Source organism: Diuraphis noxia, unplaced genomic scaffold, assembly GCF_037042655.1.
Source record: "Diuraphis noxia isolate RWA-SAM2 unplaced genomic scaffold, SU_Dnox_SAM2 contig0001, whole genome shotgun sequence".
Taxonomy (NCBI): Eukaryota; Metazoa; Arthropoda; class Insecta; order Hemiptera; family Aphididae; genus Diuraphis; species Diuraphis noxia.
Genome location: NW_028301711.1, coordinates 83288300 through 83305904, shown reverse-complemented (window position 1 = coordinate 83305904; position 17605 = coordinate 83288300). Strand labels below are relative to the sequence as shown.

At 28.5% G+C, this 17605-nt stretch overlaps 1 protein-coding gene across 1 annotated transcript in view; it reads left to right on the top strand.

Moving 5' to 3' along the window:
* The window catches only part of LOC149062119 (uncharacterized), a 39842-nt gene extending 22570 nt beyond the window's left edge, over positions 1-17272 (top strand). Inside the window, exon 4 of the mRNA XM_089217823.1 lies at positions 17119-17272. Within this exon, the coding sequence (XP_089073949.1) occupies positions 17119-17190 (72 nt within the window). The 3' untranslated portion in view covers positions 17191-17272. The remainder of the gene's footprint in view (positions 1-17118) is intronic.
* Positions 17273-17605: the final 333 nt, after the last annotated feature.

Sequence of the window (17605 nt, the reverse complement as noted above, 5' to 3'; positions counted from 1 at the left end):
AAAACGCCTGACCTGTTTATAACAATTGTAATTGTATGTGCCTGATGGCCATTTCAATGGAAATTTATATTTACCTCCTAAGTGCCGAGCTATATTTTATTTTCCATTAGTTTGATTTATTATAACCTCAAAATAGATATGATAAAGAATAATAATAAATAATCTATACATTTTTATCATTCTCTTTTCACGTATAAAATACGTGCCGAAAAATGTCCATTACAATGGATATTAGGTAATTGATATCACAACAAAATATTATTGCTAGAAATAACTTGTCTAATAAATTATTAGTAATATTTTGCAAAGTTTTATAGTTGGTGCCTTTATTTGAATAATAAACTTAAAACTGGTGTTAGTCATAACATAATAATACAATTGACTTGATAAAACCTTAAGTTATGACCTTATAACAACGAGATGTGTAAATAAAGTAATGAGATTACATTTTTATAATTTTTTTTATTAAATTTAAGTGACTATTTTATATTATATCCTTCAAAATAATTGTCTTGAGAATCCACACAGCGTTGGAGTCGATATTTCCATTGGATCGATGACAATTCAGCGCGTCATTTTAGCGCACGAAATTCATCTGTGTTAATTCAACGCAAGACAAATAATAATTAGCGTTAATTAGAAATTAATTTATAATAAATATAATAAAATACCAAATTAATCATATTAAAAATATCATTACGTATTGCTAAATATAAAATACAAATCACATTATTATAAAAATCACTTATTTTGATTCAAATTATGATAAAAATATTATTATTACATTAAGTACTTAATGGTAACTGTACTTAATAGTAAATACGCATTACATTAAAATTCAAAAAAAATCAAAAATTTATAAAAAATCATATAATAATTTGTTCAAATTTAAATTGTGGGCTATCCCTTGTAAGTACCTACTCAATTTTAGCAACATCTGACAAATAACTATAATCTACATATTTTAATATAACATCATCGATAAAATTATAAAATTTTGTATTTTGTAGTTACGCCGTTTGCTAAATATGCTGACGAATTATTCGTTTAACTAGCGTGTACTTACCATCTGATTAATGAACACGTCCTGTATGGCAATTTTGATTTTCATTGCATCTCAAAATTATTTTATTTTAATTTTGTCTGTCCTGCTTTTGACTATACTTGTTGTATACTAATAATCGTTTACACCTCATTGGCTTGTTATATTTTGTGAAGACATGTTAAATATATTATTTTTTTTTTTTATTATTAATATAATTGTTCAAAACACCTGGTATTTTATAATGTTACTATTTTATAGATAACAGATCATAATATTATATAATGTATAATAGTTTTGGTTAACTATGAGTCTGGATCAGTATCTGAGGTTGAGGTGTCTTCATTGGGATCTAGTAGGATGTCCTGAGGTAGCCGAGGTTTGAGCTTCAGATTTGTGGATCTCGTGCAGATGTTGTAGTGACGAGCTCCATCTACTTTGTGGAGTTTTTCGTGGAAACTTTTAAATTGTTGTGTTATTAGGCCTGTATCGTTGTGTAGTTGTTTGTTTCTCATAAACCAAGGGACCTTTAGGGCTATTCTTAAGAATTTATTTTGAAGAGTTTGTAATTTTGTAATTTTTACTTTTGAGGCAGCTGCCCATACTGGGAATGCATATGTTACTAGTGGTCTTATTATTGTTGTATAAACTATAAAGGAGTAGAGAGCATTTCATTTGTATGGTAGAGCTATGATTTAATACAGGGTACAGTATTCGTAGCCTTGAGTATCCTTGATTTAATTTTTTGTTAATGTGTATTTTCCAGCTTAGTTTTTTATCGAGGTGCAGGCCCAGATATTTTATTGATTCGTCTTTGTTGTTCCAGTTGATTTCTTTATTGTTTATTTGAAGTAGAGTCGGGTTTATATATTTTCTTAGTGTAAATATCTTTGCTTCGCTTTTGGTTGGGTTTAGTGTTAGTTTCCATTTTGAGAACCAAAGGGATAGTTCATCGAGGTAGATTTGTAGGTCTCTTATTGAAGATGCAAGAGTTTGATTTTGCGTTATTATTGCTGTGTCATCTGCGAACATAGCTAGCTGGCAGTGTTGTGGTGTTGGTATATCGTAACAGTATATATTAAATAGAGATGGTCCTAGCACAGATCCCTGTGGAACTCCAGCCTTTACTCGGGGACCGAGCCCGCAAATTCTCGCTAATCAAAACCAAACTTTTGACACCAATATCGACCTAATCGGGTGAAGTGGGTAGGATACACGAAGTTGGCTCACTCTCAGGTAGATTGTGTAAAAATTACTCGCAAATTCTAGAAGTATACTCGCAAATTCTCGCAAATTACTCGCAAAATATTGGCATAATTTTCATGTTGATATGTTCATGTCAGTGGGCCAAGTTCATGGACGTCGGATTATCTCGAATATCTAGGTAGGTACTAAATTTTTTCGATTAGTTATAAATATATTTTTAAATTGAATTATTTTTTTGCGTTAAAATGTCGTGTTTGCTAATTTCACGTGCGCCAAGATGTCGTATGAACTTAATTGTCATGCGTTATAATTATCATGCCCAATTAGCGTGCGCTGAAATTACCGCGCGCTATTGACGGTACACCGTTTCCATTGTTCGTAGCAGTTCTGGAACTAAGTTACTGGTATAGCTTTTAGTTGGTTACAGGGGCGTACTCAAGGGGGGGGGGGGGTCGTGGGGTTTGAACCTCCTCCATGACTTCACTAACTTATGTAGTCCTGTGCGTTCGTGCTTATATATAATATAACTCACAAGAGCAATTTTCTAAAAAAAAATTTTTTTAAGGGAAAAAATAAACAAAATATATCTATTTTAAATTGTACGTCAACATGCAATATACAACGATTGCATGCATTATCTGTTAAGAACTGTAAAGATTAGATAGGTAAGTAAGATGAGTAAGATTAGATCTCTATCAAACATCAATGTTGGGGCAAATGTAAACTGGGCCCGCGATTACCTTTTTTGGCTGCATCCGAATTTGTTCCCATACCTGAAAAGTGACATCCGAATTGGTTCCCAATATTCTAGGTAAACGGAACACATCTGAATTGGTTCCCGATATTCTAATGAATAAATAATAGGTAGACAAGAAATTTTTTTATTGCGAACATGTTTTAAAAATCATATCAACAAAATTGCTATATTCATTTTTTTAAATTTCTAATAGAAGTTTTTAAATTTTGCTTTAATATGAACTTATATAGTATTATACAAACGCGTACACATAGGCAGACAGTAAGATGGACAGCTGTATAGGTTTGTAGAGATACCGTTATCGTACTGCGATAAACACTTTCAAAAGGCAAAATTTGATCTAATAATATTATTAACTAATCGTTGTTGTATTATATTGATATGGACGGAAATTTAGTCGATACCTACTCGTTAGTCAGTACTGTTGTTAGTAGTGTGCGTATAGTGATTTTTTTTTAATTACATTCGTGACAAAAGGAAAATACATACCAAAATATTATACTTATAAAAAAAGAAAAATTGACGAATTGAAAAACTGTATTATTATTATTATATGTATTATTTTTTATTTTTTTTTAATGACATTCGTGACAAATTTTTAATCATACCTGCATAATATGTAGACAGTCCTAAGTCTGTATAAAATGGGAAGGAAAATTGAAAATGCTTTTTCCCGGGAACCAATTCGGAACAACCCGCGAACCAATTCGGATACACCCTTCGGAATAACCCGGGAACCAATTCGGATATACCCTTCGTAACAACCCGGGAACTAATTCGGACGTTTGGGAACCAATTCGGATACACCGCCTTTTTTGATGTAAACTCGGCCCGGAAATTTCAGGTAATAAAAAAGGTCTGTTGTAATCTCGGCCCGATAATATTTACCGATAAATATCATGCTCATTTTAATTCAAGTTTCAATTCCACTCACCCCAATATATATTCCGTCATTGCGAAATTAAAAGAAATACAAACAGAAACGTACATTAAAATCAACAGCCTAGATGCACCATTTCAATTTCAGAATACAAAAACTAAAAAAAACGAGAACTCTTAGAAAAAACACTTACGAAATATAAAAAAAAAAATAAGGAAATATCAGTAAGTGAATATGTTAAACACATGGCTTTTAACTTAAAAAAATAAATGTATACATTATATTTTTAAACTTTTTACACTTACAAATTTACATAAATACATTTTACAGTTATATAACGATTTTCATACTATGAATAATAATATGAAAATGGAAAAATTTTTGGAGGATAATGAGAATCGCCTCCTCGTGGTGTCCTCTGGGTAATGCTAAATGGTTCTTAAAAATATAAGAAAATTTAAAATTAAGAAAATTATATAAAAACATTTTTATCCGGGCCGAGTTTACACCTAAATAATTTTTACCTGTAAAAACCCCGGGCCGAGTTTACATCTAAATAATTTTTACAAGAAAAAAACACGGGCCGAGTTTACCATAGACCTTTTAAACATTTTTTTTCCTCGGGCCGAGTTTACAATCACCCCAATGTTGATAATCTATCAAAATTTTTAAAAAGAAGGTGACAAAGTCCCAGTGATAAAAAACAAAATGTTCAACCCGGGCCCCGCCCATTGAAAACTTTTAAGTACGCCTCTGGTTGGTTAGTCACAGACATTTTAATATTTTCTAGTGTCCAAAAATTTTCTAGTATCAAAAAATGTTCTCCTTTAAGGTGAACTTCTGTTCTTAGTAACAGAAAAAAGTTACTAGGACTCAAGTCAGGCGAATAAGGGGGTTGAGGGGCCACGGGAATATTTATGGTTATAATATTACTTTATTGAAATGGGTGTGTGGCAAGCTTCATTTTCATGATGCAGCACCCAGATGTTTTTGATTATTTGCTATTCACTGTTTGTTTCAAATATAGTTCCATTACCTAAGTAAATACAAAAGTCCAATACTAATCTGTTTTTATTTTTTAAAACAAAATTTAAGTCCAGTTGGGTTCGGTTTTCCGCGACCAAACTGTTTCATTTTAACATTAGTAGTGAAAGGCCAGGTTAGGTTAGTTTGTTCGTCAATACAAACTCTAAATCACGTACTAATCTTAAACAACCACTTATAACACTCTCTATGAAAGTACGAGCTTTCCGAAATGCATCTTTTTTTTTAACTTGAAATATTATCATCGTTCACGACTTTTAAAATTACTAAAAAGCGATCTCTAGATATAGAATTATTAACTTTTAGGTACTCTAGTTGTTTTGTGCAAATACATTTGCATTCAAGGGTAACCTAAAGTCAACATGAACATAATTGAACCAATAAAACATTTTATTTCGTATAATGTAGTATTAATTGATTTGCCAGTTTCTTTAACACTTCTGATATTAGTACAATCTATCATATTTTGAATTGCCGCATCATCAATATATTTATTAAAATAATCAATTGGTGTCCACATGGTTCTCTCTTAATCATTGTATTGATCGGGTTGGGTTCTTTTCATTATTTTGTTTAAACCACTTTTTTCTTCCATTTCATATTATTTACATACTGTTGGCGATACACTAATATTAGAAGAAGAGTTAGTGCTATGTAAATTAGTATTAGGACTAGTACTAATACACTAATACCATAAATTGTTTGTTTGTACACAGGTTTCGGTACGTTCAGTATTTAATTCAACTACTAAATCCTCAACATTGATATTTGAATTAGAAAACTGACTAAAATACTTATCGTTTTACTCTAAAAGTTCGTTAATATCCAATGAAATATCATTGTGTACTCCTAGTGGATCTGGTGTACCATAATCTTCATCTCCACTTACATCAAAGTTAATTTCACATTCTTACGTGTTACCATTATTAATGAGTTCTAATATTGCCCCATCAGATAAAATTGAATGAATCATATTGGTCATATACGTCTACACTGAACCGTCTGAACCTAATTACACTGCGTTGCTAACTCGATGTTTAAAAATGTAAATATACTATTAAAGTTATTTATGATAAGGATATACTAGAATTTATAATATAAAAATATTTTATTATTGACATGTGATAATATTATTGAAATGAAATAATAACAATAACAATAATTAATATTCCCCAAAGTCAAAATATTTTAATTTATAAACATATTAAAAAATATTAAATAACTGGGTACAGGTTATTGTATTAATAACAGCCGGATGTCCATTCTAATAAACATTGTTTTATGCAATAAAAAAATTATATAAAGATAATGTAATACGCTCAAATTTAACAATATTACACATTAATATGTATATAAACTAAAAACTAAACTTTCTTGTTTAAAATATATTTATAAATACAAAAATTATAAACTTATAAAGTGGACAATTCGCTAGTTTATAAATGAATCAATTAAATGCATAATTATTTTAACAATGATTACAACATTACTGAATTAATAAACAAAATAGTGTATGTAAAATATTAATACAAGTTTACTGCAAATAAATATAACGAAAATAAAACAAAATCTAAAAACAAATGTCCATTTGAATGGACATCCGATACACAAGGTTACAAATTCTAAAAACAGGTCAGGCGTTTTCAGGGGTAGAAAGATTTGTCCATTTTAATGGACATTACGTAGGTAATGTAAAATATAAAACATAAAAACGATTCAGGTGCCAAGAGGTTATAGATAATTTTGTAACAATCTTGCATACCATACGGTCGAATGAAGATAAATGCAAAAAATGTATTTTATTAATTTATAAAAATATATAAAATGTAATATTCTACAATTTTGTTATTCGTAAAATATTTGTGAGGCTATGTTGCGTGCAAGTTGGTAGATAAATATGTTAGCAATAGTGTTATTCAAAAAAGTTCGTACACAGCAGTTCGTGAACTGTTTACATGGAGGACGTATTGGGTACTTCCTTGATTAACTGTAAACTATGAAGGATGTTATCATTAAGATTACGTTTCTGAAATTCTAAGGACCGTATCGATATTCTGACAATCAAATTTTGGGCGGTCATCGTTTCCGCCAAAAAACTCGATTTTCGTTTCCGCCAAAACGAAAAAAGTTAGATTTTCATTTCCGCCAAATCTATTTCTACCTATATTATTGAGCCGAAGTTTGAGAACCCCTGGAATATCTGTAGTGCTATCGATATTTGATTTTAAACGTAGAAATACCTACATTGTTAGGAATAAATATAAATCGATTTATTCTATATTACGTGTGGATATATCAATAGAGATCGGATAGTTCTGTAATCGGATCGGTCGACTGTCAGTACTGTGGCAAAAACTTGGACGAAATTACGTGTACTTTCATGCACATTTTAATGAACAATTTTATAAATCACATCCACATATTAATACAATTTAAAAAAATTTAATTTCGAATGTTCAAAACAATGTATACATTCAAATTAACAGTTGTAACTTAGGCATACAAAAAAATATTAGATGTAATATTTAAAAAAAAACGATTGATGAGTACAACAAACGCAATAGACGAATACAATAATAAAACAATTTCAAGAATGATATTTTAAAAAAAGGTATGCAACAATTATTCAAAATAATAATTAATAATTAATTATAGAAGTATCAAAAATAGACCTATCAAAAATAATTGATTTACTATATATTTATATATACATATAGTGTAACACAAATATAAAGATCGACTTAATTTAATTCAAATTCAGTTTTTTTAGTTTTAATCAAAAAATTAAGTCAAACAATTTTTTGGGGGTCAATGAGAACCGCCTCCTCGTGGTGGCCCCTGGGTAACTCTAAATGATTCTCAAACTATAATTTAGATAGGTAGGTAAAAATAGATTTGGCGGAAATGAAAATCTAACCTTTTTCGTTTTGGCGGAAACGATGATTGGCGGAAACGAAAATCGAGTTTTTTGGCGGAAACGACTGACGCCCCAAATTTTAACGGCAAGTACTAATGAAAATCCAGACCAGCTGAATATATCGGTTGAAACTGAAAATATACCACAGTTAATATTTAATCATAATAATTTCATGTAGTTAATTACCTATTATGTTAAAATCATTGGAACCAACTTAGAATTAATTATAATTTTAAAGGAAAATTCGAGTTATACTATATTTTTACTGTTAGTTTGTGTATACAGTAGAACTTTGATAGTCCGAACTCCCAATAATCTGGTGAACGCGGTAATCCGGAGACATAATTCAGTTTGTTCGTAAATATATTTTACGAGAATTCCCAAAACCCAATTTATCTATAAGATATTACTATCGACAAATACAATTTCATCATTATTACTACTTGCTGTTTCTAGTAAAGAATGATAGTAATAATTCAATGGTCAGTTCGTTAATCTCTTTCTTGTCGAATGGTTATTATTCTTGTTTGTTACAATGGCTCTTCGTAAAAACGTAACTTTAACTTCAGATCAAAAAATTGAAATAATTAAATTAATAGAAAATTGCCAGAACTATGGTATGATTGCTAAGAAGTACGGAATAGGTAGATCGGCTGTTGAAAACATAAAAAAAATTATCATGTTTTTCAGCACAACTGAACGTCCAGATACACAATAAACTTTAAAACAGTCGGAAAATCTTGTTCCTCGAAAATGCTTTATTATGTGGTTTATGCAACAGCGGAGACAACACATTCCGATAAGTGGTGAAATAATATGCAAAAAAGCACTCTTATTTCACCGTGAATAACAAAGAGGAAATATCGTTTATTGCTAGTAGACGTAAGCTAGACAATTTTAAACATCGTCATGGTATTAGGTGCCTAAATAACGGTTGAGAGATTCTTTTTTTATGTCACTTTAAAAACTTTAAATTTTACCCAATCCGTACCAGGATAATTGTTTTTAAAGCTTTTTATATTACAGCCAATTTGATCTAAGTGATTAATGTTCTAAGTTCTAGTTCTGATATTGAATAACCTCAATCAGCACATTTAATTATGTTGGTCACTAACGTTTTCTCCATACTCACAGGAAGAGTAGTTTGACCACCAATTTTGTTTACTACCACATTATTGCTAATCTTGTATTTTTTAAAGTAATGTTGCAGTAAACTGTAGTGTATTTCAGTAGTTTGAGCAACTGACCTGATCGAGTTATCCTGTTGGATAAGGAAAAGAACTTGGTTTATTGCTTTAGGTTCATGCCATTTATGTCGTTTGCATCTAGTATCGGGTTTATATTCACGAGGCATTTCTAAAACAAAAATGACTTGTTGTTTAAACATATTCAATATACAGGGTGATTTTTTTTATCAAACACTAATTTTTTCAAAACGGTATTGACTTTTTTCAAAAAATTTTTTACATAATTTCAAGTTGTTAAAAACCTACGTTTTTATTAAAAAATTATATTTTTAAATATTCTTTAACCTTATCATTTTTTAAGTTTTTTACTTTTTTGAATGACAACATAGAGTTTTAATTTCATATTCCAATGCAGAATATTTTTTTAAGTATTTTAATCCATAAAAATCGAATATAGGGCTAGTAGTTTTTGAGTTATATGTATTTAAAGTTTAAACAAGCGGAGTAGTGGACAAACATTTTGCGGGGTAACCCCGTACCTACTCCGTACGCTTTGGAATATGAATTTAAGACTCTATGTTGTCATTCAAAAAAGTAAAAATTTAAAAAATGATAAGGATACAAAATATTTAAAATATATAATTTTTTAATAAAAACGTTGGTTTTTATCAACTTGAAACCATGTAAAAAAATATTTTGAATAAAGTAAAAACTTTTTTAAATAATGAGTGTTCTTTGATAAAAAAAAAATCGCCATGTATAATTGTTTAGACACATATATTGTTATGTTCTACCTATAACAACCTACACATTTGATTCCAAACAAAAAAAATCTAGCAAAAACAAAAATATATATTATGTACGTAGGAAGAAATCTATACCAATTAATATAAAGCACTGACCCTATTCACCAAAAATCAACATTTTTTTGTTTTTTTTTAGATTTTTGAAATATAATATTTGAACGAAGGAAATATGTTCAAGATCAAAATATGTTTAAGTAACTTAAAACACTTATTTGAAACACTGTACTTTGATCTGTGATTTCCACATAAACACATAAAGTTTGTTGAGTTGTGGGAATTCAACACATGACAAGGTTCAGATTGCACTATCAACTGATAATAGAAAAAAATCATATCATATGTTTGTAACATATCTATAATTTTGTAATGCGTCTCTAGATTTCAAAGACGCATTAACTTTATTGATATAATTATTATTTTCTTTGTTATCACATTAAATAAGAATAATTCAAAACACTGACCAGATTCACCCCCTTTACGGTACCTAGCAAGTTGAATTTCACGAGTGTCATATTTAACTCTCGCCTTACCTTGCAATTTCGTTTGGTAAGAAATTTAAAAACCGTCTGTATTAGCTTTGAGAGTTAAATTTAATACACACTGTGGTTGTTGTTATGGGCTATGAGTATTAAATTTGACTCTCACATATTTTATTATTTTATTTTGTGAGAGTTAAGTTTAACTCTCATTCATATGCATCACTGGAAAAGGAGAAAAAATTGAATATTAGATTATAAAAAGCGGGACCAATATTAATTGTTTTGTACGTATTGTGATATAGGTATATAATGCACCCAAAAATTGTCTATTTTACTCTTATTAATATCAATATACTATCAAATTAATTAACAGTATGGGTACCGAAAAGTAGGTAAGTAAAATCATATAAATTTAAACTTAATATAACATATTTTTATTTTTTATTTGGTAATATTAAATGGATTACAGGTAATATGAATGAACATTTTTTTTTTTTTTTGTAATAGAAAATTGTTTGGTAAATTGATCATATTATTATATTGAATAACTAATTAACTTATAAAATATAATTACAGCAAATTATAGAAAATTCAATCTCAACACTATTTACAAATAACATTATGTTTATTTTGCCTGGACTCTGTGGTCATCAAAAAAACATTCTATGCAGTACACTTTCTGGCAAGCTGCACACCAATAATTTGATTGTTTCGTTATTCGCTGAGCATTTTTTCTTCCTCCTTGTTTTACCATTTCATCGTAACATTTTACACATCGAGTTATTTTTCCAGATTTAGAAAGTTTTGTTCAACTTCTTCTTTATTAGTTTCTACATAATCACCACACATATCTTTTACCAACATTTCTTTAAATTCAGTAATTCCAATTTTCGTTTTATTTACTTTATTGTATAAACACATGACATTTAAAACTGAAGTGCTCAGTATTATTTCAATTGCCACTTTCCTATAACATTTCATGGATTTTCTTAGTGGACTGTGGTATGAGGATCTCTGATCACATATGTCAACCAAAGCTTTTCCTTTGTTATAGTCAATAACAATTTCTGGTTTTTTTTTAGTTTGACCTCGTTTATTTATTGTTTCAATCATAGTGTAAAATGTTATGAAAAAAAAATGAATGTTAAGTGTAAATAAATGAATGTTTAGTGGAGAGCATAAGGACATCTCTTTTGTCTTTCCACTTTAGAACAACTATACCTCGATCACTCTGTTGCGCTATAACATGTCCTTTTTTCAGTTTCTTTTGTACTAGGTACATCCTTTGGGTTTTGTTTTCTGTTGGCCCTTAGTGTCCCAACTAAATAAGTATTTTGTTCTAAGAGTTATGTACCAAATTAACGCTCGTATACCAGTTGTCCGTATAAATATTGTCCTACCAAAAATTTAAATATTCATGTGTCAACTTCATAACTATTTTTGAAGAAACTTCCAACCCTTGGACAGCTTCTTTACCTGCATATATTCGAAAGTCAACTGTAAACCCATCATGTACATTGTACACATAATTTAAATATTTTAACACCATACCTATGTAGTTTATTTTTTTAAATATTGTCGAAATGAAAGGCGACCAATAAATAAACAGATTCGTCAATGCATAGCGATTCTTCAGGTATTTACTACAACATTTCATTTTTTGTTCAAATATTATTACTATTTACTAATAAGAATACAAGATCATAACATAACTTTTAAGTTTTATCAAACATATAAAATAAAACAAGTTTTAGCTGACCTTACACAAATGACAAATGGTATAGTTAAAATCAAAGGAGATTACGATGGAGCACTGGAGTATTTAATCAAATTTAAATGATTATAAATGTAATAACATATTCCTTTATTTTATAATAAAGTTAAACAATTGGGTTAAAAAAAATTTAATGTTACAAATAACAAATTATTTTTAATAAAGTATTGTTAAGTAGTAACAATAACCAACTGATAAAAATAAAAATAACAACTTAGTTTAAAAATGAATTATTTACACATAATTTTTTTAAAATTATATTAAATACCTACTTATAATTTAAAGTTTAGACGTCTCTCTTTTCTGTTAACAAAAACATCAATTAATGACTCCATGTTTAAATCTTTATCTCTATGTACAATTTAATAATGTATCAAGGGAGTTGGTTTGAAATACTGTTTCTGTTTCCCACTTCATTTGCCATAGTTCAAACTCTCCTTTTAAGGTCGAACTATAGGAATCTATTTGTAAGTCATCTTTATAAAATTTTAAAGCCATTTTTAAATCATAAAATGTGCTTTTTTTACTTTAGACGGTAACAAACAAGAAAGTGAAGATATTAAATTTGAATTTGAATTAAATCTTTCATTAAAAGATGAGAGCAAATCATCTAAATATGGATAGAAAATTGATACCCTATAGTATGTGCAACAATCACCATTATGGACAGTATTTTGTTTTTGTGTTCCTACTGTCCTCGGGGTGATTGGAGATACACCAATCTTTTCAAAAATTTCGATAGCACTATCAAAGATTTTTTTGAACTCTACTTCATTTCTTAAATGTTGTAATTTTTTTGTTGTTGTTTCTATTGAATTTGTAGCGGTTATAATATTTGTATTTTCTGTTTGCAAATATTTGGAAATTGTATATGTTATACTAAGTACTCTCTCCATTATAGAACATGTTATCGAAAATTGGGAATTGCATAATGATTTATGTAATAAAATAACACTTTTGTCATTTTCTGAAGTCATGAGATCCTCTAGTGCTAAAAAAATTTGGCATAACAAATCACCAACAAATAAATTCAATTAAAATAGTTATAGGACATAGGTATTAGGTAACATAAAATAGTACTCAGTAGGTAGTAGATTAAATATTGCTGCAAGAATAATAGTCAATAATGTTAACATGTTAGATTGTGTTATGTGTTTCTACCACATCAGTGGTCGGCAACCTTTTTAGACTCCCGGGCCACATTTATAAATTAAAATTTTATATTCCAAATTATTTACTAAAAAAAAAATAACTGTTTAAAACTTTAAAACAATAGATTATTAGAACATCAAAATTACAGTTTTTAATAATATTATTATAATATAAAAGTATGTAAATTACAACTGCTTAATAGGCTTAATGTGATTTTTGTTGTTGGATATTGTTTATTATTTTTTCAATTTCCACATTAAAATTACTTGTGCTGGTTAGATTAACCATCAATATTAAACGGATTGGCGAGTAGTTGAAAATATTGCGAATGTCGTTTGAAATCTTGAAATTATTGAGCACAATCGAAAATTAAGATTATAACCCAAATACACTCGTCGTATCTACTCTATCTTATTGGTAACTGTCAAAGTGTCAAGGTATATCTACTATTATAAAATATAACTGATATAAACCATTAAATTTCGTTGTTATAGAATTTAAAGCGGGCCGCCGGTTGCCAACCACTGTACTACATAAATAATATGCGCTCTTATAAAAGTAACACATTATCATGAAATAATGAATACTCACTTATAAATCTAACATTATTCATAATGATACCTAAATTAAATCTAACCTAAACATTATTTTCTCCTGTTGATCATTTGTGATGAGATCACCAGAACTGACCAAATCATGAACTGACTCATTATTTTTAAGTACATCATTATTTGCACCATATTCTGTTTGCTATAAAATAAGTACATTTTTGGGGAATTAAAATCTATATTCTAATGTAGCTATGTAGTTGTTGCATTTCATAATTTAGTATATTGCAATTTTATACCATTTCCTCAGAAGCTTCGATATTATGTAGGTACATTATTTTTTTTGTAAAATAGTTTAACAAATTGCTCGAGGTCCTTTTCATTATGATTTTATAATACTAACGTATAATAAGTATTACAAAATACAAACAAATGATAATGAATATTTTAATTCTTTTTTAATAAAAATGAAAATGTTGTGAAATTGAGAATTTGATAAGTAAAGTGATATCACCGCGAACAATCACCGGCAATTTATTATCTAAGCCAATTAACTAATAACTATAATCGACCGCAAAATAATAATAATTTACCATATCCATGTCACCATTAATTATATCCCCCCTAGTACCAATACGTTCATCATCGCGATTCATCGTGTCGTGTTGTGTTTAGTTTTTATGTTCTATGGATTAAACCAAAATGCGTTAACAATGATACCAAAATTATTATCAATTCTGATGATAACATATATTTATATATAAACACGACACGACACGATGTAAGTATGGTAGTATAGGGCGTCTTTTAGCACAAATTGATGATATTGATACTTATCAATTTAAAAATTTCTGTGCAAACGATGTTCAGTGGCCAACCAAAAAAAAAAATTCGGGGGGAGGGGGCACACGTACCCCCAGTCCCCCTCCCTGGCTACGGCACTGATAGCCATAATCGTTTATTGTTGTTATTTTGTCGCACAACATTGTGGGAATCCTAATCATAAAATGAAACAGTTACCATGCTAATATTAGATTTTATTATATTACAACATTTTGATAACTACAAAATATTGTGAAAATACACTTATTGGCTATGAGCATCAAATTTAACTCTCATCTAAAATTCTATCTATTTTAAGCACAATTGATTCAGAATACCGTAAACATCATGTGATAAGATAAACATCTATTTTTATTAAAATAAAACCATAAACATTTGTGACTAAACTCATTGTTTTGATTAGAGTATTAAAATTAACTAACAAAGCTATTACAGAGGTATTCTCAAAAATGTAAAGGCAGTTAACTTGCTAGAAACCTTAGTAAACTAAAAATCATTATTTTTTGCAGTACGTATAAATGATACATATTAATATATTCAATACTATCTTTATGTATTTCATCAACATGATCAAAATTGTTTTTACTAATTGTATTTATAGCAAATGTTCCAATTTCCTATGTGTTAAATAAATCAAAATTATCAGGTGTTATGTTATAAATCAATTTACATATAAATCAACTCATTGATTAAATATAATATGTGATAATATTATGTATATTTAATCAATGGTCAACTAAAAGAAAATCCATAGGTATTAATCATTTCACATTAGTTAAAAAATTGTGACTTACTTGAGAAGCAAATAAGGTAAATTAATTATATACAATACTATTTATCTGTATTTCATTACCAAACAATTACTATGTCTATAACTAGTATCATCTGTAGAAATAGTAATTGTTTTAATTTCCTGTATTAAAGACATTTTTATAAAATTTGTTAGTTATTATTCCCCAAGTCAACCTACTGACAAGCCAAATTAATTAAATCACCTAAGTTTAATATTCTCTTGATATAATTATCAGAAAAACTTTTATACAGAAATTACAATTAATAAAATGTTTTTTCACAGACAAGATGATAATTATTTGATTGACAATTACCAACCCCTACAATTCTAGCCCATGCTTGTGTTAGGAATCTGATGAAGGAAATTAAATTTGTACCGAACATACTTATTATTCAAATACGGGAAAACGCGAGTTGGGTCCCGAGATATTTGATTCCTTAAAAAAAACACGAGTTGGGTCCGGGGTATAATTTGATAATACTTGAATTGGGTCCGCGGTAATATTGTCAGTGCCGGACACGCCTTCCACTGGCACTGAATATATTGTATATTATTTTAACAAGACGTATAACACGATGTATAGATGTGGCCTATAACTTTCTAGTAAATAGTAATAATTTAGTATGTACTATAATAATAATTTTAAGTTTTATGTTTACAACAGTAAAGTTTAACTTGGTAAATGTTTATACAAATCAAAATACTCAAGTAATTTACGACTTATGAATATTACGACTTGGAAAAAAAATAATACAATTTTGTACTGAGTTAAGTTAATTTAATTTTATATCTTAATTTTAATTTTAATTAATTTTATTCAATTTTTTCATTAACTTGCCCACCTTTGCATAAAATATACCGGGACCCAACTCATGTGCTCCAAAAAATATACCGGGACCCAACTCGTGTACCTCAAAAAATATACCGGGACCCAACTAATGTACTCCATAAAGTATACCGGGACCCAACTCGTGCTGTTTTTGAAATCTGGGACCCAACTCGAGGAGTTTGTCCTCAAATACATATTTAGTTACTAATTGTTATAAACATCTGATGTTAGTTCTGAATTCATATGTTCTAGTTACTTACCTAAAACCTCTTTTCATTGAATTTTAGGCATATGCAGCATTTACGGATCATTATGTTTATTTAATATTTCAAACGACATGAATCAAATTCTATCTATCACATGATGAAATAATTGTATATATACTGTATTTGATTTAGTATAACAATATTTGAGAGGGTGCTAATTTTACTTTTTTAATTTGATATAAATTAGATGATATTTGCTGCTGAATTTAGAAAGTTTCCAATGAACAAATGAAGTAGTAGAGTGATAAATGTATAGTATATAATAAATTAATTTAATATTTATTCTTAATAGTTTAAATTCTAATTTCTAACGTTTAATGGTAACGGACAATATAGGATATTTTTAAGAATCAAATAGTTGATAATCATAATTGCATATTATTCACATTTCATGGAAAAAAGAATTATATTGTTTCTTCTGTAGCGTAAGAATCAATATAGTAATATCCTAATCGGGTCAGATTTCAGTCCCAACGCGCCTTTCATGCTTATAATTCAGTGACTTCCACCGGTCACTCCGACCGCTAGAACCATTCAAAATTTTATTATGTTCTACCAATATTATTTGATAACACATTTTGTTTCTGTTTTGTAGCTTATACGTTTGGCCACTACATACCTGATTGTTATAATCCAATACAACTCAGAACCTCCGAAACCAGTTTAATTGATGGTACTACTTGAAAAATAAGATATTCTCATCATCGAATACAGCTGTAAAGTATAGACTAAAAAATACAAATTTAATATTGATAACTTAAATTAAATAATCTGTTACTGTATATTTTTGTGAAGTCTCAAGTCACAATAATAAATTATGAATAAAGAAAAGTTAAACATTAAAACGTAGCACATTCAAATATAAAAACATTTGCACCACTTAAATTGTACAAATATATTTCATTAAGCATTTAAAATAGTTCAATTATTCAATAAAATAATAAAATATATGCTAAGTTATAACTATTATATTATTTATGTTGTTATTATTAATGTTTGAATAATAAATTAGTAAAAAATAATTGTAAAACATCCATGGGTCAATTTAATTAAGATTGTAAACGGTTGGATTAGGTTCTTAA